This window comes from Onychomys torridus, chromosome 2 (genome assembly GCF_903995425.1).
Source record: "Onychomys torridus chromosome 2, mOncTor1.1, whole genome shotgun sequence".
In the NCBI taxonomy this organism is placed as follows: domain Eukaryota; kingdom Metazoa; phylum Chordata; class Mammalia; order Rodentia; family Cricetidae; genus Onychomys; species Onychomys torridus.
Genome location: NC_050444.1, coordinates 143,120,315 through 143,148,261, shown reverse-complemented (window position 1 = coordinate 143,148,261; position 27,947 = coordinate 143,120,315). Strand labels below are relative to the sequence as shown.

The 27,947-nt window shown below is 45.6% G+C and overlaps 1 protein-coding gene across 2 annotated transcripts; it reads left to right on the top strand.

Annotated features, from left to right (window-relative positions):
- Hdac1 (histone deacetylase 1) lies at positions 1-27,947 on the top strand. 2 transcript variants are annotated; one of them, XM_036178202.1, is made up of 14 exons: positions 1-128; positions 7,259-7,371; positions 11,758-11,875; positions 18,016-18,090; positions 21,523-21,661; positions 22,118-22,259; positions 23,172-23,264; positions 24,986-25,094; positions 25,174-25,314; positions 25,907-26,015; positions 26,099-26,229; positions 26,528-26,680; positions 27,123-27,171; positions 27,412-27,947. In XM_036178202.1, exons 1-14 carry the CDS (start codon positions 80-82, stop codon positions 27,437-27,439), a joined length of 1,449 nt encoding a protein of 482 aa, XP_036034095.1. In that variant the 5' UTR covers positions 1-79; the 3' UTR covers positions 27,440-27,947. The 2 variants fall into 2 exon arrangements, 1 of the variants encoding a protein (XP_036034095.1); XR_004944219.1 differs by having other exon boundaries at positions 26,528-27,171.

Genomic DNA, 27,947 nt, shown 5'->3' with positions numbered 1-27,947 from the left:
CCTCCCCCGGGTCGGACGCCTTGAGGAGCCGCGGGCGGGCGGGCGGACGGACTGACGGGAGGGCCGGGCGGTGAGCAAGATGGCGCAGACTCAGGGCACCAAGAGGAAAGTCTGTTATTACTACGATGGTGAGCGGCGGCCTGGTGGCGGGGGCCGGGCGTCGGGGAAAGACTGGGAGAGGCGGCAGGGAAGAGGTCGCGACCGAGGGAGGAGCCTGGGAGGCGGTGGAGGCTAAGGGGGGAGGCTGAGGAAGAGTCGAGGCTGAAGGAGGTTGGGGAGAGGAAGTCGAGGCTGAGGCGGAGAGTGGGGGTCGTGGAAGGGGTAGCCTGGGGTAATCTCGGTGCGGGAGATTCCCTGGCAATCGGACGTGAAGTTGGACTGGGACTCCTGGAGGGAAGGCTGAACCTGGCGCGGGGAGCGTCCTGTGATGGAGACGGTTTGCCAGGATTATCTTTCTTTCTGCTGGAATACAAAGGTCCCTCACTGCCCCCTTGTCCTTTTTTTTGGGTGAGTTCTGCAGGACTGGCCACCCGCTTCCCCTCCCCCACCCCACCCCCAAGTCTATGAGCACGGCCCGCAGTCGCGAGTTGGGATATGGGGCTCCCCGGGGGTGCAAGGGGAAAGATGCAACTTGTTAAAACAGACTTTTCATTGAACCAGTACGGAGCAGCTTGTTCTGTCCTGGGTTGTGTGTGTGTCTGTTGGGGCTGGAGGGCTCATCGAGTCACATTTCCTGTCTTGAGTTCCCGTCTGAAGGGGGAGCTAGACAATGTCACCAGTGCCTTTCTGTGTTAGTGCTGGGATAAGGGTGAGGATGTTCAGTGTTGGGGAGAGCACAGAGAAGAGGCCTCTGGACGAGCAGGTGTGTGTCAGTGCTTTGGACCCAAGAACTGGAGTGACTCACCGAGCCCAGGAAAGTCGAGGGGACAGCACCTTTATTTGAGAAAGGGTCTTACCAAGCAGCTTAGATTGGTCTTGAACTAAGAGTCTTGCTCATCTTTCTGAGGAATAACTGTTGAGTTGTTTAGGTGGTAGCTAGCCAGCCATCCAGTAGGCATTTGGCTGTTTACGTCTGAAGTTTAGAAGACAGTTATTTTTGGTAATGGTTAGTATAAAATAATGCAGATAGTTAATTTAGAAAAGGATACGCACTCAGGTTGTAGAAGGTGAAGAAACTCTATGTTGAAATTACTATTTTTATTTTTTGAGACAGGGTCTCTATGTAGCCCTGGCTGTTCTGGAAATCACTTTGTAGACCAGGCTTGTCTCCCCACTCAAAGATATTCACCCTACTCTGCCTCTGGAGTGCTGACATTAAAGGCGTGTGCCACTACACCTGACCAGTTTTAATTGTGAAGAAGTCAACTAAGAAGATTCACTGGCCCTGATTGCTGTCTTCCAACTGTTAGCCACAATCCTGTTTCAAGCTCACCTATTGGGGGGTGGGGTGACACACCTTAGCTTGTTCTTATTTCTACTTTTTTGTTTTGTTTTTTGAGATAGGGTTTCTCTGTGTAGACTAGGCTGGCTTCGAACTCAGAGAGAGATCAGACTGCCTCTGCCTCCAGAATGCTGGGATTAAAGGCCTGGGCCATGATGCCCAGCAGCCAGTTTTGTTTGTTTTTTAAGTTATTGATTTTTATGTGCATTGGTGTTTTGCGTGCATGTATGTCTATGTGAAGATGCCTGATCCCCTGGAACTGGAGTTACAGACAGCTGTGAGCTGCCATGTGGGCGGGCCCTTTGGAAGAGCAGCCGTTCTCTTTAAAACAGCTAAGCCATTCTCCAGCCCCTCTGTTTTCTGTTTTTTGTTTGTTTGTTTTCTTGTTTCTTGTAGATAATAAACTTCTTGGAGAAAAATCTCTGTATCCCCAGTTCCTAAAATGTTGGGTAGCTCATAGTAGACTTAAATTTTTTTCTTTTGAGATTATAATAGGATTGCATAATTTCCCCCTCCCTTTCAATTTTCAGTAGTACACGTTCAATAAGTACTTGTTGTTAAATGAAGAAAGGAGGGCCTGGAGAGATGGCTCAGCAGTTAATAGTGCAGACTGCTCTTGCAGAGGACCAGCTCAGTTACCAGCACCCTCTCTGGCTTCCCTAGGCACCTGCACTCATGTATACAGACATACCCCCACATAGACACACAACACACACATAATTAAATTTAAACTAGAATGACTGGGTAAATGGCTCAACAGTTTTAGAACACTTTTGTACTGAGGATTTGTCAATTCCCAGGACCCATATGGTCACATCCATTTGTAACTCTGGTTCCAAGGGATCCAATGACCTCTTCAGGCTTCATGTATTAGACATTGATGTGGTGCACAGACATACATGTAGCAGAACATTGATACATGCAAGATAAATGCTAAATTTTTATTTCATTTATCTTTTTAATATGCATTAGTGTTTTGCCTTCAGGTATGTCTATATGACAGCATCTGGCCTCCTGGAACAGGAGTTACAGATAGTTGTGAGCTGCCATGTGCATGCTGGGAATTGACCCTGAGTCCTCTGGAAAAGCAGCTAGCTACAGCTTTGTTAACTGCCGAGCCATCTTTCCAGCTCCCATTATTTTTGGCTTTTTTTTTTTTTGTGGAGCTGAGGACTGAACCCAGGGCCTTGGGCTTGCTAGGCAAGCGCTCTACCACTGAGCTAAATCCCCAACCCTATTTTTGGCTTTTTTAAAGACAGGGTTTTTCCTGTATAGCCTTAGCTGTCTTAGAACTCTGTAGACCAGGCTGACATTGAACTCACAGAGCTCCCCCTGCTTCTGCCTCCCGACAGTGCTGGGAGCAGAGGTGTGGGCCACCATTTTTTAAGTGGACAGACAGTAGATGGAGAGTGGCTAGAGAAGTAAGTACACCGGGAAGTGTTGTCACGGGCACGAAGGATGGGGAGCAGGGAGTGCTGGCAAGGACTGGGGCGAAAGCTGACTTGCAGTAAATTCTGAGACAGGGTCTCGGCTGGGCAGCTCTGCAAGGCCTGGAACTAACAGAGGTCCACCTCTCTCTACCTTCAGAGTGGTGACATTAGAGATGTGCACCACCACACATACATCTTTGAGATAGAGTCTTGTTTTGTAGCCTTGAAAGAATCTTTATAAGCCACACAGGGGTCATAGCAGGCCTTCAGTCCCAGCTGAGAGGCAAAGGCAGGTGGATCTCTGAGTTCCAGGACAGCCAGGGCCCACAGAGGAGACTCCCCCCCACCCAGAAAAGAAAGAGTCTTTACATAAAATAATCCAAAGAAGTTGCAGACACAGAAAAGAGGCTGCTAGTGATGAGGTTATGGAGGAGACAGGTGAGCTAAGAAGCCGAAGTCCATCCAGGTGTACTAGTCATCAGTTGGTTTGTGGTCAGGACACAAGTGACAAGGAAATGTGGAGGGTAAGGCGGAGGAAGGGCAGAAGAGAGGAGAAGATGCAGGAAGTCCTCGAGGCCAGGTAAGAATACTCTTGAGCAGTTAGAGAAGAGGAACCCTGCACTGGAGGCAGAGGCAGGAAGACCTTGGCGTTTCAGACTACCCTATGCCATGCAGCGAATACACGAACATTCCTTTCAGGAAAGTGATAGAGGACAGAGTAGGAACTTCAGCAGTTGAGAAGTTGGAGCTAGGAGAAAAGTAGACCTTATTCTCAGAGAAGGGACTAGATGCATGAATTTACAATCATCTTACCCGGTGGGACTCAGATTTGGCTGTGCCTGTCAGGATTGCAGTAGTAGGCAAGACGCTTTACCTTTTATAGGCTACTTTTCTTATTCACTTATTTATTTATTTATTTATTTATTTATTTATTTAGTTTGTTTGTTTGTTTCCTTGAGACAGGGTTTCTCTGTGTAGTCCTTGCTATCCTGGAACTTACTCTGTAGACCAGGCTGGCCTCTAACTACGCCTGTGTAGGTCACTTTTCTAAAAACCTAAAAGGACAGAAGTTTCTATTAGTGAGAAAGAACATTTAGAGTTCATGATTCTCTTGATTTGATTCCCAGTACTGAAAGAAAAAGGCTAGGTCTAAATAGAAGGAATTTTGTTTGTTGTAGCTTTGGCTGGCTTAGAATTCAATGTGAGACCAAGCTGGTCTCCAACTCACAGAAAACTGCCTGCCTCTGCCTTCCACATGTTTGGATTAAAGGTGTGTGCCACTACACCCTGCAAAAAGCATTTCCTTTTTTAAAGTAACCTGATTAAAAGCCATTAAGTTGGGAGTGGTGGCTTGAGCTTGTAATTCCATACTTGGGAGACTGAGTCAGAAAGATTGCTGCAAATTCAAGCTCAGCCTGATCTACTGTGACACCCTATCTCAACAAGAACAAAATGACCACTTGAGTTTGGAACACTGTTTAAGGACTTCCTACCAAATTGTCTCACATAGTCATCCCTCTGTGTCTGGTTAATTTGAGATGGGGTCTTACTCTGTAGTTCTGGCTGGTCTTGAACTCCCTTCCCCTCTTATCAGCTTATGTGCTGTGACTATATTTGCAAACCACCATTCCTGGTTTCACAGAGATCTTCAGATTAAATGCAGACTTGAAGTAGGTGCCCAGAAACCTAAGGTGTCTTTTTGTGTTCTAGATTTGGAATCAGAGTTGACTTCCAGATCAGTTCTTAGCACTTAATTTCCCTGAGTTTTACTTTAATTCATTGATTGCTTATCGAGCCTCATGAAGTAAATAGTATATAGTCTTTGCCTTCAGGTCCTGTGAATATAAATAAGTATATAAAAATAAAATGAGCGAAGTGCTATATATAGATTTCTTTTAGAGAAAAAGATCAATTACTTGGATCCATGAGGTTTGGGGCCTAAGCTGGTCTTTGTAGCACGCAGTTCTTCAGAAGAAAAGATAACCAAACTGGGTGTGGTGGTATAAGCCCATAATCCCAGCAGTCAGGAAGCTGAGACAGGATGATAATGAGTCTTTCACCAACCTGGACTACATGGTGAGGGCCTGTTTCAAAAAATAATTAAAAAGCAAGTAAAGGTGCTGGCCAAAAAGCCTTTGACCCGAGTTTGAATTCTAGAACCTGTGTGAAAGTGGAAAGAAAAACCTGACTCCGACAAGTTGCCCCTGATCTGCACGTGTGCTCTGTGGCACTTGCACATACTAGTCGCACATGTACATTAGTAATAATACATTCTAATGTTTTTGAGACAGGATCTTTCTATCTAGCTCTGGCTGTCCTGGAATTGCCTCTGTAGACCACTCACAGATATGTCACTATGTATGGCAGGCAGGCTAGCTCTCTAGCCTTCTGCCTCAGCTTCCTAGATGTAAGGATTATGGGTATAGATGACCACACCTGGTTTATTTAGGCATTATTTCCATACAATAATAGACAACAAGGGTGATTGATGGTGAGTGGGCAGCAGCAGAGGAAGATGGAGAGGCAGTAACTCAGTTAGGGTCACTGTGGCTGTGACGAAAAACCAGGACCAAACAGCAGGTCAGGCAGGAAGGGTTTACTGGGCTTACACTTCCACATTGTAGTCAGCCTCTGAAGGAAGTCAGGACAGAATTCAAACAGGATAACAACCTGGAAGTAGGAGCTGATGGAGAGGCTGTGGAGGGGTTGTGATTACTGGCTTTGTTCAGCCAGCTTTTTGTTTTATTTTCTGGAACTTAATTTAATATGTCTGGGGCAAGCCCTTTTTGTTTGTTTGTTTGTTTGTTCTTTTTTTGGCTATCCTGGAACTCTATTTACCAGACTGGCCTTGAACTCAGAGATCAGCCTGCCTCTGCCTCGTGAGTGTTGGGATTAAAGGTGTGCACCACAACTCTCAGCCAGTTCAGAGAAGCCCCACAATGGTCTGGGCTTTCCCCATCAATCATTAACTAAGAAAATGTTTACCTGATCACTCATGCCTTTAATCCAGGCACTGTGGGAGGCAGAGGCAGGCAGATCTCTGAGTTTGAGGCCAGCCTGGTTTACAGAGTGAGTTCCAGGACAGTCAGGGCTACACAGAGAAACACTGTCTCTGGAATAAAACAAACAACAAAACAAAGATGTACAGGCTGGCCCACCCTGATTTTCTAGAGGCATTTTCCCAATTAAGTTTTCTCCTCTCACATGACTATAGTTTGTGTCAAGTTCATGTAGATAGAGCCAGCACAGGGGAGATTGAACAAATCTTGACTTCCAAGCCTATTGAAGTCATAGCTTGTAAGCATGAAGAACCATTAAAAATGTATTATCAGGGGCTGGAGAGATGGCTCAGTAGTTAAAGAGTTCTGGCTGCTCTTCCAGAGGACTCTGGTTCAATTCCCAGCACCCACATGGCAGCATACAACTGTCTATAGCTCCAGTTCCATGGGATCTGGCACCTTCACAGGTGTACATGTAGGCAGAAACACCAATGCACATAAAATAAAAATAAATCTTAAAAAATGTTTTATCAAGTGGGACATGTTATTAGAGTTGTGCATTAGGAAAAATGACTGGTGATAACATGGCAGATGGTTTGAATCACAGGCCAGAGACCAGTAAAAGCTATTTCTTTTTCTTCCTTTTTCTTTTTTCTTTTTTGGAGCTGAGGATCGAACCCAGAGCTCGCTCTACCACTGAGCTAAATCCCCAACCCCCAATAAAAGCTATTTCTATAGATGAAACATGCAATAAGAAAGTTTGGTTTTATCTATAGGCTGTGGCTTATAATTCAAGTATTAGTGATTGGTTTATTTGTTGTGGGAAAAGAATTCCTTAAAGGTGTGGTGAGATGAGTCACCTCATCCACTGCCTGCTCTTTCTTTCCTAGTACATTTTATCCAGTGCCTTGTTTTAGAAGGAGAAAATAGGCTAGACTCACCCATAAGTGTTGACTTATGCAGGGTTCCCAGGAACTACTCTTATTCAAGGTGGGAAAGAATCATGGAAATTAGAAATGAATATTAGTGTTCTGGGAATTTGCTAGGTTTCCTGGGAGAGTGTTTAACTATGTTATTAAAGGCTCTTTTCTCAGGGCTGGAGAGATGCTCAGCAGTTAAGAGTACTAGCTGCTCTTCCAGAGGACCAGAGTTCCTTACATCCACATTAAGCATTTCACAGGAAATTGACTAGACTCCACAGATGCCTGCACTGGCATGCACATATGCATACATAAATGTAATAACAAGTGGTAGCACACACTTTTAATCCTAGCACTCACTGGTCTAGAGAGCGGGTTCCAGGATGGCCAGTGTTACACGGAGAAACCCTGTCTCGATAAACCTAGCTGACTAACTAACTAAAATTAAACCACACTTCTTTTCTTCAGGTGATGTTGGAAACTACTATTATGGACAAGGCCACCCGATGAAGCCTCACCGAATCCGCATGACTCACAATTTGCTGCTCAACTATGGTCTCTACCGAAAAATGGAAATCTATGTGAGTTCCTGGAGTGCTGCCCCTGCCTCACCTCATCAGCTCTGGTCCCTGCGGGCATTCTTCATCTTCCTTTCTCAGCTGCTCATCACTCAGTGGCTATTATTGGGCAGATGGATAAAGATTCCCTTTTTTTTTTGAGATCCTCTTGTCTTGTGTGCTGGGTTAAGAGGCCTGGAATGACAAGTTTACAGGCACGGGTACCATACCTGTTTTTATACAGTGCTGTGGGGCTTTGTCTTCATGTGCTACGCTACGTCCCCAGCCTCAGTGTAAACTCATGTCTCCTTTCCAGATACCGCTCTAACTAATTTTGTCTGAGCTTCCAATTTTAAAAGAAAAGCTGGATCTTTGGATTATATAATATCCCCTAAGTTTAAAATGTTGGCTCAAGGTTTTTGTCTTAGGTTTCATTTTTTGGGGTGAAAGCTCAGAGCCTTACACATCCGCTATAATCCTATACTTGATTTTATTTTTTAGCAGGTGTGCAAGCAAAACACATCAATATATCTGTAGACTAAATTGGGCTCAGTTCTTAGTTTAACCTTTTCTGGAGGCAGTGAGGAGCAAATGGGAGAGTGTTTTGTTTTCTTTTGGTTTTATAGGCAGGGTTTTGTTGTGTGTGCAGCTCTAACTAGCCCCAACCTTATACAGTCTTGTTCTCAGCCTCCCAAATACATAATGGAAGATGATGATCTCTGTGAGTTCAAGGCCAACCTGTTTTACATACATAAAGAGTTCCAGGCAAGCCGGGCAGTGGTGGCACATGCCTTTAATCCCAGCACTCGGGAGGCAGAGGCAGGCGGATCTCTGTTCAAGGCCAGCCTGGGCTACAGAGTGAGTTCCAGGAAAGGCGAAAAGCTACACAGAGAAACCCTGTCTGGGAAAAAAAAAAAGAGTTTCAGGCTAGCCAAGACTACACAGGGACACCTTGTCTCAAAAATAAAATACATTTAAAAATCAAATAAACAAGCTGGACGGTGGTGGTGTACACCTTTAATCCCAGTATTTGGGAGGCAGAGACAGGCAGATCTCTGTGAGTTCGAGGCCAGCCTGTTGTATAGAGTTTCAGGACAACCGTGACTGTTTGACAGAGGAACCCTGTCTCAGGGGGAGAAAAAAAATCAAACAAACAAAAATGGCAAGGCTAGTTACTTTGGGGTTGGGGTTATCCCAACAGTTGGAATGCGGAAGACAGACTCAGGACCTGTGTTACTTTCTGGTTTACAGTTGGCTATTGATGGCTATCTTCACGGTTTGAGTAACCCAGCAATAACAACATGCTCAGCATTTCAGAGACTGAAAGTAGATGGATTCTCTTTCCAGATGCCTTATTGTGTTTTCAGAGCCAGAGGAGATGGCCTTGAACTGTTGACTCAGTCCTCCTGTCTCCATCTCCCAAGTGTTGGAGTTACAGGCATGTGGCCTGATACCCGCTTTCCTAGCCTTGTGCGTGCAGGGATGCGGGGTGCTGGCACCAACCCTAGTGCTTAAGCACTGAGCCAGTGGTGCCCGCCTGTAACTTGTAAAGCAACCTCCTGATAGAATTTCCTTCTCCAGTGTGTAGACCTTGTGTCCGTGGTTGACTTTCATCTTCCTATGCTGCCTCTGCTGGGTCAGAGTCTGGTTTGTTCTCTCTCCCACAGTGCCTCTAAGCTGTCACTCCTCTCTTGGCTGTGACCTGTGCATCTCCTTCCTCCCCAAAGCACAGAGCCATTCCCGTTTCTGTTGTGAACCTGATAGCTTTAGGACTCATTCCTGACAAAAGCTTTAGCCAAATTGCAAGTAAGTTGCTGTTCATCTCTGACCTGTTTCTCTAGCTCAGCACACAGACCGTAAGGGAGTTAGGATTTGAGTGGTATCTTAGAAGCCATAGCCAAAACAGAGATTTTCTTGATGTTTTGAAGAGGGTACAGAGCTTAATGTATTATTATAACACAGCTTGTGGCCCCCGACAGGATGGCTCTGCAGTAAGGGCACTTGTCGCCAAGCCTGAGGACCTGAGTCAATCCCTAGACCCCACATAGTGGAAGGAGACAACTAAGTCCTGCAGGTTGTTCTCTGCCCCCCACTTATGCACTATGGCACCCCCATGCTGACACATGCAGAATAAAGTTGAAATGGAAAAAACAAGACAGAACTCTTGGTCTCACCTTCCCCTGTGGCTGTCTTTGATTTTAAGAAATGATTATCTCAGGGCTGGAGAGGTAGCCTAGCGGTTAAGAGCACCAACTGCTCTTCCAGAGGTCCTAAATTCAATTCCCAGCAACCACATGGTGGCTCACCACCATTTGTAACGTGATCTGATGCCTTCCTCTTCTGGTGTGCATGAAGACAGAGCATTCACGTACATAAACTACATAAGTAAATAAGTCTTAAAAAAAAATTGAGTTCATCACGATGCTCAAAAACATGTTGGGGTTGGGAATTTAGCTCAGTGGTAGAGCGCTTGTCTAGCAAGCGCAAGGCCCTGGGTTCGGTCCTCAGCTCCAGAAAAAAAAAAGAGAGAGAGAGAGAGAAATAAATGAATGAATGAATGAATGATTATCTCTGTAGCTTCCATTGGCCTGGAACTTGCTGTGTGACCTTGACTGGACTTGTACTCCCTCTCTTGCCCCAGCCTCCTGAGTCCTGTAATTCCACATAGGAGTTACTCTGCCTGACCTCTGGGTGTTTTTGGGGAAATCTAATTTCAGTTTTTTATTTCTCCGTACATTAAGGATTAAATGAGGTCCAAAATGGGGTCTAGAGTTAGATACTTGGGTTTCCGGTCAAATGTACCGCCAGTGTAACCTTTGCAGCTGTAATTTGCAAAACTCTCCTGCAAGTGAAGCCAACAATACTGTGACTTTAACTTGTGCACATGAAGAAGGGTACAGACTAAACAGTAAGAGTTGTGTAAACCCTAGAGAAGAGGGACCTCCTTCACGGTGATCCTTCTCTAAGGCATAGGGAAAAGAGACACTGCTCCTCCTTCCCAGACAGGCTTCTCTGGGTGGGATTCCCCTGTCACTGTCTCCTGAGGGCATTTTTGTTTGTTTGTTTTTGAGACAGGTTTACACAGTCTAGTCTGGCCTGGAACTGTGTAGTGTGGTCCTGATCTCTGTGGTCTTCCTCTGCCTCTTTAGTTCTGTAGTAGAGGCATAGATAGCCACGCTCAGTTGAGACCTTTCGAGAAGAAGGAAGGAGAATTGGTGGCAATGGTGAACACTGTAAGCTCAGTACTCGGGCTGAAGTAGCCATATGGATTTGAGGTCAGCTAGAACTGCATAGTCACACAGCAGGGTTGGGGTCTAAAGAGATGGCTCAGCAGTTAAGCGTCTTGGCTGTTCTTCCAGAGGACCTATGTTTGATTCCCAGCACCCACATGGCAGCTCACAACTGTCTGTAACTACAGTTCCAGGGATCTAATGCCCCTTCTGGCCTCCATAGGCATTGCTCACATGTGGTGCACATACATGCAAGCAAAACACTCATACACATATGATAAAATAAATAATATTTTGAGGAAAAACGTTGGGATCATCAGGAAATTTCTAACATGTCAATGTTATTGGGAAGGACTGGATCCGAATTCTTGGTGCAGTGATTTATAAAAGATTTTCCAGGTGGGCATAATTGCACAGACCCTTAGTCCCAGCACTCACTGAGACAAATGCAGAGAGACAAGTCTATCCGTGAATTCAAGGCCTGGTCTCCAGAGCAAGTAACTAGATAGTCAGGACTACAGAGAAACTGTCTCAAACCACAACCACCAACACCCCAAAAATATAAATATATAGTGGCACATGCCTTTAATCCTAGCACTTGGGAGGCAGAGGCTGGTGGATCTCAGAGTTCGAGGCTATCCACATCTACAAATTAAGTCCCAGGACAGCAAAGACTAAACAGAAACCCTGTCTTGAAAAACACAAAAATAAACAAATAAATAAATAGCATTTTAAATAAGTACTATGTGTGTGTTTGTATATATGCCCAGCATGGTGTGGTGGCTTACATCTTTAATCTCAGCACCTAGAAGGCAGAGACAGGTAGATCTCAAGGCCAACCTGATCTACATAGTGAGTGTCAGGCCACCCTACCCTACGTGAGACCTTGTCTCAAAAAAAAAAAAAAAACAAAAACAAAAACAAAAACGAAGTTCCTAGATACTTTAATCATCTTTAGTCACCCTTCCTTCCCTTGTACTCCTGGCACCTTTGGCCATGACTGTGCTTTGGAATAGTAATCGATTATAAGGCACTCAGTTTTGCCCAGCACCTAACTGACTGTAACGGGAAAGGCACTGTGCAGAGACGCAGACAGCAGGCGCTGGGGGTACACGTGGTCAGCTAGAAGAGTGAAGACTGCCTTGGTCAGGCTAACTCGCCTCCTTCCTGTACTCTCCAGCGTCCTCACAAAGCCAATGCTGAGGAGATGACCAAGTACCACAGTGATGACTACATTAAGTTCTTGCGTTCCATTCGCCCAGATAACATGTCTGAGTACAGCAAGCAGATGCAGAGATGTAAGTATGTTCCATCTCCACCCCACTCTAAAGCTCCCTATTGGACTTCTCTTTCCGTGGGGAGGCCCGCCTTGGGCCCATTTAGTTCACAATTGATTTGTCTGGGCCCCCAAAGGTACCAGCATATTCTTTTCTCATCTCATCTGGTTTTCCTTGTCTCCTGATCATAAATAGTAGAGTTGGACTTTCTCCAGTTAGGGTTACAATGCTGTCCCAGGCGTGCTCTAACTGTAATGGGAATGGTACTACTTAGCTACTTAGAAGCAGACAATAGCCGGGCAGTGGTGGTGTGTACCTTTAATCCCAGCACTGGGGTGGGGTGGGGCAGAGGCAGGCGGATCTCTGTGAGTTCGAGACCAGCCTGGTGTACAGAGGGAATTCCAGGAAAGGCGCAAAGCTACACAGGGAAACCCTGTCTCTTAAAAAAAAAAAAAGAAGCAGCAGGTAGTAGTAGTAGTGGTAGTAGTAGAAGGAGGAGGAGGAGGAGAAGCAGCAGACAGTAGACACTGGTCCTGTACTTCACCTCCCCTAAGATTTCTATTAGTGAAATGGGATGAGCTGTGTGGCTTTTGATTCCTGTCCAGTTGTATTTGCTCTAACTTCGTATTTAGAGTTTAGAGGCTGTAAAGGACAGACTAGATGATGTAATCTTTGAGATGAGGTGACTCTACTTCTGTCCCCTGGGACCTGAAACTGCAGAGTACATACATCCCATCTCAAAAGCTATACCTTGTTTGTAAGAATTGTGATTGCTTTTAGCCATGGGAAAGTGTTCAATTCAAATCTGGGACTACAATGTCACACCTGAGTTCTCTTTTGTGATTGAAGTGTCTGCTTTCTGAATTGACAAAATCTTGTTGACATCAGGGAGATCAGTTCATTCCTGCAGATGATTTTAGGGGTTTCCGTGAAACATTGACAATAGGACTGAGCTCAGTTGTCAATAAAACAGGCTCTTTTTAGAAAAGCAGACTGTCACAGCAAGAAAATGAGCTTTCGAGCTGGGCGGTGGTGGTGCACACCTTAATCCCAACACTTAGGAGGCAGAGGCAGGTGGATCTCTGTGAGTTTGAGGCCAGCCTGGTCTACAAAGCGAGTTCCAGGAAAGGCGCAAAGACCATCAAGAAAGCTCAACATGCAGGTGTTTGCCAGCAAGGCTGCTAACCTGATTTTGACCCCCAGATACCACAACATGGTAGAAGGAGAGACTCAACTCCAAGTTGTCCTCTGCCCCCCCATGTGTGCATAAACAAACACACACAAAATAAATGCTTAGAAAGAAAGAAAGAAAGCTCATTCATTCTCTCTCTCTCTCTCTCTCTCTCTCTCTCTCTCTCTCTCTCTCTCTCTGGTTTCTCTGTAGCTTTGGAGCCTGTCCTGGACTAGCTCTGTAGCCCAGGCTGGCCTTGAACTCACAGAGATCCACCTGCCTCTGCCTCCTAAGTGCTGGGATTACAGGCGTGTGCCACCACTGCCCAGCCCTCTTTTGTTTTCCTTTAACTCTAGAGGTGTTTTGTTGGGGGTATGTGTGACATTGGCAGGGGTGAAGGTCAGAGGACATCTTTGGGGAGTAGGTTCTCTCCTATCATGGGTTCCTGGGATTGAACTCAAGTCATAGGCTTTTATGGCGAGTGCTTTTACCCACTGAACCATCTCTCCTGCTCAACTATGTGTTTTGACCAAGTCCTCAAACCTCTCTGAGGGTGACCTTCCCTGTCTTATATTTGAGGTTAATGCATTCATCGTACCCACCTCAAGGAACAGTAGCTTTGGTATTATGTGATAGCCCTGATATTCACAAATCTGTCAAGGCAGACAAAATACAAGGCCTTCAGGAATGTACAGGTTCTATGCCAGTATTCTGGTTTCTTAGAAATTAGAAAGTTGCCAGGTGGTGGTGGCGCACGCCTGTAATCCCAGCACTTAGGAGGCAGAGGCAGGTGGATCTCTGTGAGTTCGAGGCCAGCCTGGGCTACCAAGTGAGTTAAAGGAAAGGCGCAAAGCTACACAGAGAAACCCTGTCTTGGAAAAAAAAGAAAGAAAGAAATTAAAAAGTTATGTGTTAAAATATTAGGTCTGTAGTTTTTTTCATTGAGAATAAAGTTGGGCCTGGGGCTGGAAAGATGACTCAGTGGTTAGAGCACTGGCTGCTCTTCAGAGGACCTAGGCTTGATTCCTAGCACCTTCGTGGTGGCTCATAGCCATCTGTTCCAGGTGATCTCATGCCCTCTTGTGGCCTCTGTGGGCACTGTACACACGTGGTATACATTCATACATGCAAGCCAAACACCCACAAACATAAAGTTAATCTTAAAAGAAAAGAAAAGGTGGATAGGATGAAGGTCTCAACCTCTTGAACCCTTAGACTTGGTTCATAGTGTTTTAGGAATCTAAGTAGGAAAGACTTTAGATGTCACTCAGTGAAGTGCTTTCTTGAAGTGTCTACCTTGGCAGTAAGCAAAGCCTATAATGTTTAATTGTGTTAAACCAACCGAGTGTTGTGTGCTCTTGGTGCTCTGAGACTTTGAGAGCCTTGATCAATGTTCTGCTCTGCTCGTAGTTAGTAAATCAACATGGGAACCTAAATAAATGTAACTTCTGGAGCACATGGAGCTTGTGGCAAAAGCATGAGAAAAGGTCTGGAGAGGTGGCTCAGTGGTTAACAGCACTGGCTGCTCTTCCAGAGGACCCGGGTTCAGTTCCCAGCACCCACATGGCAGCTCACAACGGTTTGTAACTCTAAGATCTGACACCCTCACACCGACATGCATGTGGGTAAAGCACCAATGCACGTTAAAAGAAAAAAAAAAAACATGATGAGAAAGATTGAGGGGGTAGGGCAGTCTGAGAAAATGATTTTCTCAGACTCACATGGCAAGGGGCAGGGTAGAGAAGAAAACTCTCGACTTCTGTCCTACATTCTATATCTGTGGTTTTGCTAACCACTCTTAAAAAGATTGATGGGGGGCTGGAGAGATGGCTCAGAGGTTAAGAGCACTGCCTGCTCTTCCAGAGGTCCTGAGTTCAATTCCCAGCATCCACATAGTGGCTCACAACCATCTGTAATAAGAGCTGGTGCCCTCTTCTGGCTTGCAGGGATACCCATAGGCAGAACACTGTATACATAATAAATAAAAATAAATCTTTTAAAAAAACCATTGATAGCCAGGGATGTCATCCCGGCACTTGGAAGACTGAGACAGGAAGATGAGTCTTCAGGCTTTCTTGGGCTATAGAGTAAGACCATGTATCAAAACAAAGAATGCATTGGTACTGAACATTAGCAGAGTTCAAATATGAGAGCTCCAGGCCAACCAGGGCTACACAGTGAGACCCTGTCTCAAAAACCAAAACAAATCAGTGGGTTTGGTGACACAGGCTTGTAATCCTAACGTCAAGATGCCCGGGAGAGAGGACTGCCTCCAGTTGAAGGCCAGCCTGGCAACACAGTGAACGAGTGGGCTACAGTGTGAGACCTGTCTTAGAACAAAAATAGTTATCAAAAATAATGAACATCCATGTTTCCTCACAGCCCAAGAAAGAAGACACGTTGAAGACCCTGGGTACAGCTTCTTGTTTCTGTACTTTGCCAGTTCTCTTCCAACTCCCCGCCCCATTCTGTGACCCTATCACCAAGGTGTAACTTGTATCCCAAGTTAGTGTTTCATCCTATACAGGTTTCTACAATGCTGCCATAAGTTGTTGTTGCTGTTGTTGGAGATAGTGTCTAATACTATCTAGACCTGGTTGGTACTTGCTGTGTGATCTCAAACTCACAGAGACCTTCTTTTTAAACCATTTGTTCTTATTTCATTTGCATTGGTGTTTTGCCTGCATGTATGACTGTGTGAGGGTGACAGATCTTGGAGTTACAGACAGTTGTAAGCTGTCGTGTGGGTGCTGGGAACTGAACCTGTGTCCTCTGGAAGAGCTGTCAGTGCTCCTAACTGCTGAGCCATCTCTCCAACCCCTCAGAGACCTTAAGTGCTGATATTACAGGCATGACCCTCCCTGCTTGCTCTGTCTCCTAAGATGCTGCTTTTTTAAGACAGTAGTCTCATGTATCCAGGCTGGTTTGAACCATGTAGCTAAATGAAATCTTCAGCATTCCCCTTCCACCTCCCAGGTGCTGAGATTACAAGTGTGAGCACTGTGCTCAGCACCACAACTTCTTGAAGCAGGCTGGCTGTGTGAGTTCTGTTGAATTGGGTCCTGATGGTTAATCGCCTCTCATGTCTTATCACCCATCCCCTCCCATGAGGGTGTCAGGGAATGTCACATCCTACAAAGGAGTTTGAACTAAGACCTGCTCCTGCAGGGGAGAAGCCAGAGGTGGGGATTTATTTGTCCTTGGATAAATAGCTTGACTCCAGGAACCAAAGTTCTTATTGACATAGCCTGTTCCAGTGTTCACCAAGGAAATGAGGAAAAGCCATCTATTGCCCACTCCCTAACTCAGCACCAGATTTGGGGCACTCTTCAAGGCAAAGTAGCACTGGAGTTGGTAACTCTGTTATAAAAAAAATAATTTTTAGCCAGGAGTGGTGGCGCATGCTTTTAATCCCAGCACTGGAGGCAGAGGCAGGCGGATCTCTGAGTTCGAGGCCACCCTGGTCTACAAAGTGAGATCCAGGACAGGCTCCAAAACTATATAGAGAAACCCTGTCTCAAAAAAACAAAGGAAAAAAAAATGTATATGTGTTTGGTGGGAGTGGAAGCATGTTACAGAATATGGGTGAAGGCAAGAGTTGACTCCTTCCTCCTTTCTGGGTTACAGAGACTGACCTCAAGTCACCAGGCTCACACAGCAAGCGCCTTTACCTTCTGAGCCAGTTCATTGGCCCAGGATCAATTTCTGGAGGATATTGCAAATATAGCTTTGTCTCACATTGCCATAATCCAGGCTGGCCCTTCCCACCCTCCTCCTCTTGCTCTATTTTGGGAACCCTATTGATAAAACACTGGAGCAAGAGGTGAGGGTGTAGCCCCACTCCCCCCCCCCATAATTTCCATTCTATGAGAGGAGACAGCCTGGGCTTCCTCGAACCCTCCACCGTCCAGGTGTGCTTCCTGTCTGCTTGGTTTCATTTGCATTAGTGTTTGCACGTGTCTCTACATGATGCCCTACTTTATACTTTTACCTCATGGACTTGAAATAACTGCAGTTGTCACTTGGGGGTGTAGTAGAAAACACTGGGCTGTGGTAGTCAAGACACCTAGATCCTATTCTGGTTCTGCTACTACCTGGTTATACAGCCTTCGGCAAGTCACTTAACTCCTTTGCATGTCCTCATTCCAGTGCACAGTGGGTTCGAGTCCTGTCTTGGCTAATTCTTGGAGTTTCAAGAATCAGATGAGAATGTATATGTGAAAACACTTTGGAAAAGACCAGGATACATTTTCTCAGGCTTCTGGAGAGGCAGCAAAGCGGAGGCTTGAGTTTTGCCTCCAGTATTTATTAGTAGTTCACCTCTCTGAGCCCCTTTCCCCATTTATAGGATTGGACCAAATTCTACCTCAGAAGATTGTGTGAGGATAAATGCATCAGGTATTTAAAGCACTCAGCAGCATATGGAATGCTTTTGGCACTCAGCAAATAATTATATAGGTCTCAGTTCACTTCACCTTTCTGAGTCTGTTTCTTCATTTATAAGATCGGAACGAATTCTACCTCAGAAGATTGTGTGAGGATAAATGCATCAGGTATTTAAAGTGCTTAGAAGTGAGCAGCATGCCATAACCACTGTTCTGTAGGCGCCTCTTCAGCAGCAATTTCCAAGATGCTAAGTGCTTTTCCCTGTAAGATTTCTAATGCTAGTGTGCAACAATGCTAACTGCTCCAGAGGCTGAGGCAGCAGGATAGGTTAGGCCAGAGTTGAAGACCAGCCTGTGGGACACAGTGGGGTAAGAGCTCTAAAATAGGGGGGGACGGGACTTAAGTTTCCCACTGACTGGTTGAAGTGAATATCATTATTGCTTATTATGATTGATAGCCTAAATCTCCAGAAGTTCACCTGGGCTAGAACCCAAATCTTCTGAGGCTAATTGTTTTGCTTTTTTTCCTCATCCAGCTCATAAATACCTAAATTAAGAAACTGAAGGAAATTGTGGAAACTAACCTCTTGTGTATTTCTTTCAAGTCAACGTTGGTGAGGACTGTCCAGTGTTCGATGGCCTGTTTGAATTCTGTCAGCTGTCTACTGGTGGCTCTGTGGGTAAGCAAACCACATCAATTCCTGTTCAGTGAGATAGATCATCTGCCTCTAATGAGGCCCTGGGAGTGTGGCCTATGATCCCTCAGAGTGGTGCTGTGGGCTTTTATTTTAGATCTTTGACACAGTACTGACAGGTGTTCTTAACTCTGCTTCTGCCAAGAGAGTGGATATACAGGAATCTCCTGCAGGCCTAAAGAGTTCTTAAGACACCGTATATAAAAGCAGTTTGTGAATGGCAGAGTTCTTTGTACAAATGGAGGATCAACATCATCTGTGTCTTAGGAAAAAGTGAGGTCATTAACTTCTGATGTCATAATATTCATCACAAGTTATTGCCACTGTGATTTCTGGGTAACCTTAGCATTGCCCTAAATACGCAAATGCGGCCATGTGTAGTTTAAAGATGGGGACAAGAATAATGTGAGATTCAATCAAATACCAGAAAAAAGTACAGGGGCAGCACTTAAGATGGCCCAGCACTTAAGAATACTTATTACTCTTGCACAGGGGTTTGCTTCCCAGGCCCCATGTAGTGGCTCACAACTATTAACTCCAGTTTCAGGGTGTCCAGTGCCGCCTTCTGATTTCTGAGGGCACCAAGCACTAACATGGTGTACATAACATCCATATAGGCATGCATATACCTTCCTGCAGGCAAAACACTCATGCAACAGTAAACACAATATGCATGTGTAGTGAAACATTGTTAAAGATAAAGTCAGTATGTAGCCCTGACTTACCTGGAACTCACTAAGTAGACGACACTGGCTTCAAACTCAAGAGATCCCCCTGCCTCTGCTTCCTTAGGACTGGGATTAAAGGTGTGCACCTCCACACCTGGAATACAGTAAACTTGTTTGTTTTTCTAGACAGGATTTCTGTGTGTAGCCCTGGCTCTCTTCAAACTCTCTGTAGACCAGGCTGATCTTGAACTCAGAAATTCACTCTGTCTCGGAGTGCTGGGATTAAAGGTGTTTGTCACCATGCCCAGCAGTGAATTTTTAAAAGTTGTTTGTTTATTTTGTTTAGTGTGATTTTGGTTTTGATTTTGGTTTTTTGGTGTTGGTTTTTTGTTTTTTGTTTTGAGACAAGGTTTCTCTATAGACAGTGAATTTTTTTGTTTTGATTTTTGTTTTTTGTTTTTGTTTTTGAGACAGGGTTAGTTTCTCTGTGTAGTTTTGGTGCCTGTCCTAGATCTCACTCTAGACCAGGCTAGCCTGGAGAGCTCACAGAGATCCACCTGTTTCTTCCTCCCGAGTGCTGGGATTAAAGGTGTGTGCCACCACCACCCGGCAACAGTGAGTTTTTAAAAATTATTTTGGCTTTTTTTTTTTTTTTTTTTTTTTTTTTTTTGACAGGGCCTGTATATAATCCTATGTCATACGGAATTTGCTATATAGACCAGGCTGTTCTTGGACTCACCAATTGCCTCCTGCCTCTGCCTCTGCCTCTGCCTGCTACAATTAAAGGTGTTCACCTCCATGCCCTGCTTAGTGATTTTTTTTTATATATATATAAATAAGTGTACCCTTATCCGGGTGATGGTGATGCACATCTTTAATCCCAGCACTCGGGAGGCAGAGGTGGGTGGATCTCTTGAGTTCAAGGCCAGCCTGATCTACAGAGTCAATTCTAGGACAGCCAGGGCTACACAGATAAACCCTGTCTCAGAAAAAAAAAGTATACCCCCTAAAATATAATGTATGAGTCTAGTGTGGTGACACATGCCTGTAATTCCATCACTAGGGAGTCTGAGGAAGGAGAGTAACTAGTTCAAGGCCAGCATGAACCATATGTACAATTATAACAGCCTCTAAGTATATACATAAACCAATTTCAGGCATTTGTTAACATTAATAGATACTACTCCTACCATGATGTGCCTGGCAACATTGGAGGGGGCTCATTTACTCCATCATTACTGCAGCCATGTGAAATGTGTTGCACTGCTGTAACAGTTGCCCATGATGGTGGCACACCTATGATCCCAGCACTCTGAGGCAGGGGAACACCACTATAGTGTTTCCGGTCAACCTGGGCTATACTACAAAACCCTGCCTCAACAAAGCAACAGTTTTTGTTTTTTTGGTTTTTTTTTTTTTTTTTTTAGCTCCATGATGTTTACATTAACACTATAGATGTATATTCTGTTTTTAACTAATTGCTTAACTGTATTCATTTTCTTATGGTTATTGTGTCCCCTCCCTATAATTTTGAAAAACACACACACAAAAAAACCCCAAACCCATTCAAATTTACTCTGTAAATGACTGCTGTTTCCATTTCAGTATTTGTGTATCCATCTCTTTTTCTTTGTGTATTTTAAAGTATGTTGCTCCATTATATAGTTTTATGCCATAGTTTTGGTATTTTTTGTTGTCTGTTTAATGTGTGTGTGCTCGCTTATTTATTTATTTATTTATTTGTTGGTTTTTGTTTTTTCGAGACAGGGTTTCTTTGTGTAACTTTGTGCCTTTCCTGGAATTCACTCTGTAGCCTAGGCTGGCCTCGAACTCACAGAGATCTGCCTGCCTCTGCCTTCTGAGTGCTGGGATTAAAGGCGTGTGCCACCACCGCCCAGAATGTGTGCTCACTTATATATTTGTGTGAGGGTGTCAGATCCCCTAGCTGGAGTCACAGACAGTTGTGAGCTGCCATGTAGGTGCTGGGAATTGAACCCAGGTCCTCTGGAAGAGCAGCCAGTGCTCTTAACTATCTCCAGCCCTGTTACTGAGTTGTGTTGCTAGCACACAAGCATTTTTTTTTTTTCTTCTTTTTTTGGAGACATGGTCTCATTCTGTATCCCAGGCTGGCTTCCAGCTCTGATCATGTGCCACCACACTTAGTTTTCAACTTGTTGTGTGTAGTAGTCTGCAGTATGTTTTTGGTGGCTGCACAGTGATTATATGTTATGCACACTTCGATAAAATTATTGTACACTTTGATTGCTGCTGAAGTTGCTACTGTTCATAGATGTGTAACTGTCTCTCATCTCCTTGGACCTCTTTGTTCGTTGAATCAGTGATTTCTTCAGTATCTTTTCTGCATTTTTTGACTGTGAACCACAGTAATTAATACTTTTACAAGTACAGCATTAGAGGATACCCATGTGTCTAAGCAGTACACACAGGTGTGCACTTAATCATTCACTGACACCAAAATTATTCAGACACATGCATACAAAAAAATTACCTGTATTGTTATTCTGATACTTTTTGTTTTATTCTACATAAAATCTATATGACCCACTAAATTAGTTTTAGAGTGTAAATGGGTTATTCTTGATTTAAGAACATACTCCCTATTGAAATGAGAAGTGGGTGACTAGTGAATTTTAGATAGTCTGCATTATATGAAAAACTACCCCTCTCTGGGTTTGTGGGGGAAGGGGAATGGGTTAGTAACAGACTCACGTTCCCTTTCTGTGCCCAGCAAGTGCTGTGAAACTGAATAAGCAGCAGACGGACATCGCCGTGAACTGGGCTGGGGGTCTGCATCATGCAAAGAAGTCTGAAGCATCTGGTTTCTGTTACGTCAATGATATCGTCTTGGCCATCCTGGAACTGCTAAAGTATGCCTGCCTGGCCTTGTGTCTTGGAGGAGCATCTTAGGCCAGGTCCCCACTTCCCTCTCCCCCTGGGCTTACCTCCCTAGTTTGCTTTTCTTACGGTGTGCTGGCTAGGATGTGTTCCATGAGTGTCTCTGGCCATCCTTTCCTTGACGGGGTCTTGGTTTGATCTGAGCCCACGGCAAGATCTGGGGCAGGTGCTGCTCAGCTCCTGCCTCCAGAGTGTCCTTGTGTGACTGGAGTTGACCCTGGCTGTAGAGTAGGAAGATCGGACATGGTCGGCTTGGTCAGGCCTCTGGAGACACCGGCCGTTCTTCCACCTTTCTTCAGCCAGTTCCCACGTCTCTGGTGCTTAGAGACACCTGAGGGAGGCAGCTAGCCCGGTAAGCTGGGACCTGGCGCCCTTGGCGCGTCCCATTCCCAAAGAGCCCCAGACCTCTGACCACCTTCTGATCCTAGGTATCACCAGAGGGTGCTGTATATTGACATTGATATTCACCATGGCGATGGTGTGGAAGAGGCCTTCTATACCACGGACCGGGTCATGACTGTGTCCTTTCATAAGTACGGAGAATACTTCCCAGGAACTGGGGACCTACGGGTGAGAACCCCCTTTAGGGACCAACCACCTCACTTTTAGCTCTAACTCTCCTATCCTGTGCCACTAAAAACTACTTCCTGCTTCTTCTGCCATTCAGAGTACCACACTGTCATCTGGGGAACCTATACAATACCTTTCATTGTTTATTCTGGAAGGGGGGTGTTGGAACACAAGGAGTCAGAATTTGGGGTTCTCTGGTTCATTGTTCCTCCCTCCTCACCATAGCTCGGTTGCATCACATGATTATGTCACTTGAGCTTGAATTTGGAGTGAGGGATTAGGGTCTTGGGAGTCATCTCAAGGGTTCTCTATTTTTAGGTCACCTTCCCCTTTAGCCACATGACTGAAAGCAGTGGGCTCTCCCCAGAACACATCATGGAAGCTTAACTCTGATGTAGAACAGTTGACGGACTTGTGCCCTTCCTAAGTCGGCTCCATCCGTTTCTGTCAGCATGAATACACTGAGATCTCTTTGCCCTGCCAGTTGCCCTCAGGTGGAAGATAGCACTAATTGAGTTGTTTGACACAGCGAACATTCAGAGAAGTAGCTTTTCCTATCTTGAAGTCAGTTGGAAGAAGCTTTCTTACTGTTGCCCTCCACAGCTTCCTAGAAAGAAGGAAAGAAGTAAAACTCTGGGCAGAGGTGTGGGAGGCTTTACTTATGTGACCACCTGCTCGCTGGCTCTTAGCTGGAGGCAGAAACCCTGCACTGTGGGGTAGGCTATTGAGTCTGCCCTGGTGCAGGTTCAGGAGTATTGAGAGGTGGCAGTTGGGCTTGCTCTGGCCTTCCCCATCTCATGGGCTCATCTTGTCTCTCAAAGAACCACTGTCTCTTTCTTTAGCCTTCCAACCCCATCTTTGAATCACCTTCTATTTGTCTTTCAATTTTATTTTAATGTCCCTTTTGATTAGGATATTGGGGCTGGCAAAGGCAAGTACTATGCTGTTAACTACCCCCTCCGAGATGGGATCGATGACGAGTCCTATGAAGCTATTTTCAAGCCAGTAAGTGCCTTGATTCACCTCTTGGGCTATCATTGGGAAGCTAGCAAGACACCTCCATAGCCACCTCCTGGTGGCTGATGGGGAAAGGAGAAATAGTTAACCTTGACCTTTGTGTAGTAGTGGGAAACAGACCATCTGTGTAATCTATTCTTGCTTCTGTGAGTCTGGCCATTGCTTAGTACAATAACATGTAAGGCACAGTCCTTGTGGGAGGTAAACAATATGTACTAACAGTCTGTGGTCAGTTGTTGTGTGCCAGAACTTTTCCTGGGGTCAACACGTCTATTCACCCCAGATAGGGATCCCACAACAGACCAACATACAGACACCACCGATGTCCAACTGGATGAACTAGTGAGTTTTCTTGAGGTCACTTACAGGAATAGAAATGACTCAAAGCACGCTGCACCACCAAAGCCGACCCAGCATGGGTGACAGTTCACACGTAAAGCTGGGACTCTGAAGCACACTACACAGCCACTTGAGGCAGCTCTACAGGGCGTCCTTTCTAGATGCTCGAGTTGGTCTGACTCTTTCCAGGTGGCTCAGCTGGTTTCTGTTTCTTCCAGGCATCTAGTCTACTCTGAGAATCTTCCTTGCAGCTTTTATTGCTTACTCTGGCAGGGAGCAGTCCTAGTTTCAGAAACTTCCAGAGCAGTTTTAATTCCTTTAACCTTCCTGCTTAAGGAGCTTCTCCACAGGGTGGACTTGGAGACTGTTTCTTACACCACACTAATGTTTTTGTTGTTGTTGACTATTTAAGCAGAAGTTTATTAGCAAAGCAGAGAATACTCCAAAGAAAGGTGGGAGCGGACTGATCCGACAGTGAGCATAGCGGCCCTCAGTGTTTCATGTCTCCACATCTTTGGAGTCGGCTATTAGATTATTTGTTCTTTTCTTTTGTGGTTGGGGGGCTTGTTTTTCAAGACAGGATTTCTCTGTGTAACAGTCCTGGCTGTCCTGTAACTCGCTTGGTAGACCAGGCTGGCCTCCAACTCAACAGAGATATCCGCATGCCTCTGCCTTTCAAGTGCTGGGATTAAAGGTGTGTGCCACCACCGCCCAGCTATTTATTTTTAATGAGGTACCTGTGTGAAGGAAGGAGGTGGAGACTGAAGGATGGCATTGGACGGAGGAATATCTGCAACATAGAGGTGGTTAGCGGGAGTATGGAGTGGCCTGCAGGCTGTTTTAATGTGTGGTCGAAGAATGGAAAAAACTGATAGGAAGTGGATGTTGGAGCTCACCACATGTTTTAAAAATCTTTGATGCATGTCAGGGTCTGTATTTCAAAGGGACCTTGAATGCCATGTTGCAGTAAGTCATGTGGTCACTCAGCCAAGTGCCTACTATGTACTTAGTAGTAAAGAGGACAGAAGCTTCACTTTCGGGCTTCTGAGTGACATGTTTAGATTTGAGAATCAAATAGACAAAAATAAAATGGCTCCAGAGAAGGCTTAAATCCACAAGGTCGAATGGGTAGAGCAGATGCAGCTGGAGGCTGTGAGGCTCCCGAAAGGAAGCAGCTTCCCGGAAATCATCCGAAGCTCAGTTGTTAGAGCTGGGTCTTTACAGCTGTGGTCCAATTGGAAGACTCCTGTCTACCACACAGTGTGGGGGGATGAAAAGGAAAAAAGTGCTGTACTGTACCAGTCCTTCCTACCTCTGAACCTCACGTGCTTTTTTTTGAGGTTGATGGTAACTAAGGTGTATCGTTGTAGGTCATGTCCAAAGTAATGGAGATGTTCCAGCCTAGTGCTGTGGTCTTACAGTGTGGCTCAGACTCCCTATCTGGAGATCGGTTAGGTTGCTTCAATCTGACCATCAAAGGTGAGACCAGATAGCACACAAAAGGATGGGCAGGGTCTGCTGGGTTCCCTGAAAACCAACATTCCTTCTCCTTGCAAAGGGCATGCCAAGTGTGTGGAGTTTGTCAAGAGTTTCAACTTGCCCATGCTAATGCTGGGAGGAGGTGGATACACCATCCGCAATGTTGCTCGCTGTTGGACTTATGAAACAGCCGTGGCCCTGGACACAGAGATCCCTAACGGTATTAACTCCAGGAGCAGGTTGGGCTGGGTGGGCGCTGGACCTCGTGTACCTTCATTTACAACTTCTTTCCCATTTGGCCATAAGGCCTGCCATACTCATGATTGAGGCTCTGCCTATTCTCTCGAGATAGGCAGACTCTAATGTCAGTTGTCCCCTAGTCCTGTCTTCTCTCCCTCTCGTCTTGGTGTGGACATGATCAGTTTTTTAGATGTTGGGGATTTCCACTGCCTAGGCTAGTGAATAGAGGAGTGCTTAGTGTTCTACACCAGGCTTCCCCTTCCCCTCCAGAGACACATACCCCACTAGTGTTGACTAGAGAATGCTGTTAGATTAAGATTCTGGCCAGGTACAGTGGGTCCTAAGTATAATCCCAGCCCTTGGGAAGGAAGCTCAGGCCAGCCCCGCCACAGGACCCTGTCTCAAAAACAGAACAGAAAATGAAAATAAAAACTTTGGGGGTGTCTAAGTTTCACTGCTTGGAGGCATTCTTCTCTTTCCTAGGTGGGTACACAGACCCAGAGGAAGCTCCATATGCTTCTCTCCGGGCTCCGTGCTGGCCATGTCTTGACTCCTCTCCCATGCCCCCTCAGAGCTACCATACAATGACTACTTTGAATACTTTGGACCGGACTTCAAGCTTCACATCAGCCCTTCTAACATGACTAACCAGAACACTAATGAATATCTGGAAAAGATCAAGTGAGTGTATTGCCCAGCCACCTCTCTGTTGAACAGGCCAGGTCTGCTTTGTCTCTAACCAGAGCCTATCCTGTTAACCATAGGCAGCGGCTCTTTGAGAACTTGAGAATGCTGCCCCATGCTCCTGGTGTCCAAATGCAGGCCATACCCGAGGATGCCATCCCAGAGGAGAGTGGTGATGAGGACGAAGAAGACCCTGACAAACGCATTTCCAGTAAGACCTAGATCCAGGGGCCTGTACTCCCATTCAGTAGGTGGCTCCAAACTTCCCTTCACTTCTCATCTCTTCCAAGCTCTGCCCAGCTGTTAGGAAACCTTAGTGTTGAGGCCCCTTTCTTCCTTGATGTCTTTGTGGAGGGGTGCTGAGGGTGGAACCCAGGGCCTTCTCATAGTAGGCAGGCATTCTACCACTCAATCCCTGTTGCATCTCTTGAAGGACACTCAAACATTGGGCATAGATCCTCAAATAGCCCCTTGCTCTCATACAAACGTTTCTGTCTACTGCCTCCCAGTCTGCTCCTCTGACAAACGAATTGCCTGTGAAGAAGAATTCTCTGATTCAGATGAGGAGGGAGAAGGTGGTCGCAAGAACTCATCTAATTTCAAAAAAGCCAAAGTAGTCAAAACAGAGGATGAAAAAGAAAAAGATCCAGAAGAGAAAAAAGGTGGGTTTGGATTAAACCAGGACTTGGGTTTATGTAGGACACAGGAAAGAGCTGACCCAGGCCCAGCTAGCTTCTGGGGAGCATTAGTTAACTGAATTCCTTGGGCCTTTCAGTGGCTCCTAGAAGTAGCAAGACCCACAGAACAATGACTCTTGGTCTGTGCTGGCTGACCAGCTCTCACGTACCACCCAAGCCCTTTTCCTAGCACTTTGCCCTGTTTCCCAGGGGGCTGCCTCTGCCTGTGTTCTGGCTAAAACTGGCTGGGAAACTGGTCTAACCTGTTTGTTTTCAGCCAGACTCACCAGACCTGGGATGGGCTTTTCTCATTTCTCTAGAACCAGTGAACTGTAATGTTGAAAAGAAGGGATTCAGGGTAGAAGAGTCCCACTGCTTGAGCTGGGTCTTGTGAGGCTTTCAACCATCCTGTGCTCTTATGTTCTAGAAGTCACAGAAGAGGAGAAAACCAAGGAGGAGAAGCCAGAAGCCAAAGGGTGAGGAGGAGCTGTTGGCCATCTCCCTGGCATTGGAGCCTTACCTGTGCCCTAGCACTGAGAGGGCAGGGAATGCGCAGGGACAGCTTACAAAGGCCCCTTTCAGGGCCCAGTCTCTGTGTCTGCAGCACTAGGAAGCCAGCAGTCACCTGGGGCAGCCAGGGTCCTGTGGGGGTCACCATAGCCATGCTTCTGCTTCTAGCCCTCTAGGTTTCTCATGACAGTCTGTTTTCTCCGCAGGGTCAAAGAAGAGGTCAAGTTAGCCTGAGCAAGATCTGCAACTGTGGCCTCTCCAAGTTCCTCACTTTCCCCAGTCTCTCAGATTTTATATTTTCTATTCCTCTGTGTATTTATATAAAATATATTAAATATAATGTCCCCAGGGACCAGAGCCCAGGGCAGTGGTGCTGGGGGAATTCTTCCCAAAGACCCCTTGTCCATCCTGCTCAGGTCTTAAGTTTTGAACCACGTAGGGTCTGAGTGGAAAGAAAACAACCAGAAGACAAAATCCTGAACTGCCAAGTGCCTGCTTTAGGAGCTCTGTTAAGATGCCCTTATGAAGCTTTCTAGAAGGGGTGACTGGCTCTTCTGGGGCCCCTTAGGTAATATCAGCCAATTTTAAGATTGGTATACCTTCCCACTGGACTCAGGCAAGCAGAAAAACTCCCATTGCCCTATCTTCCCCTAACTCTGCAGGTGGAGGTGTTAGCCCAGCAGCTTCCTTTTTGAGATATTTTCATTTTTAGACTTTGTAATAAAGCAGCACATTTCTACAC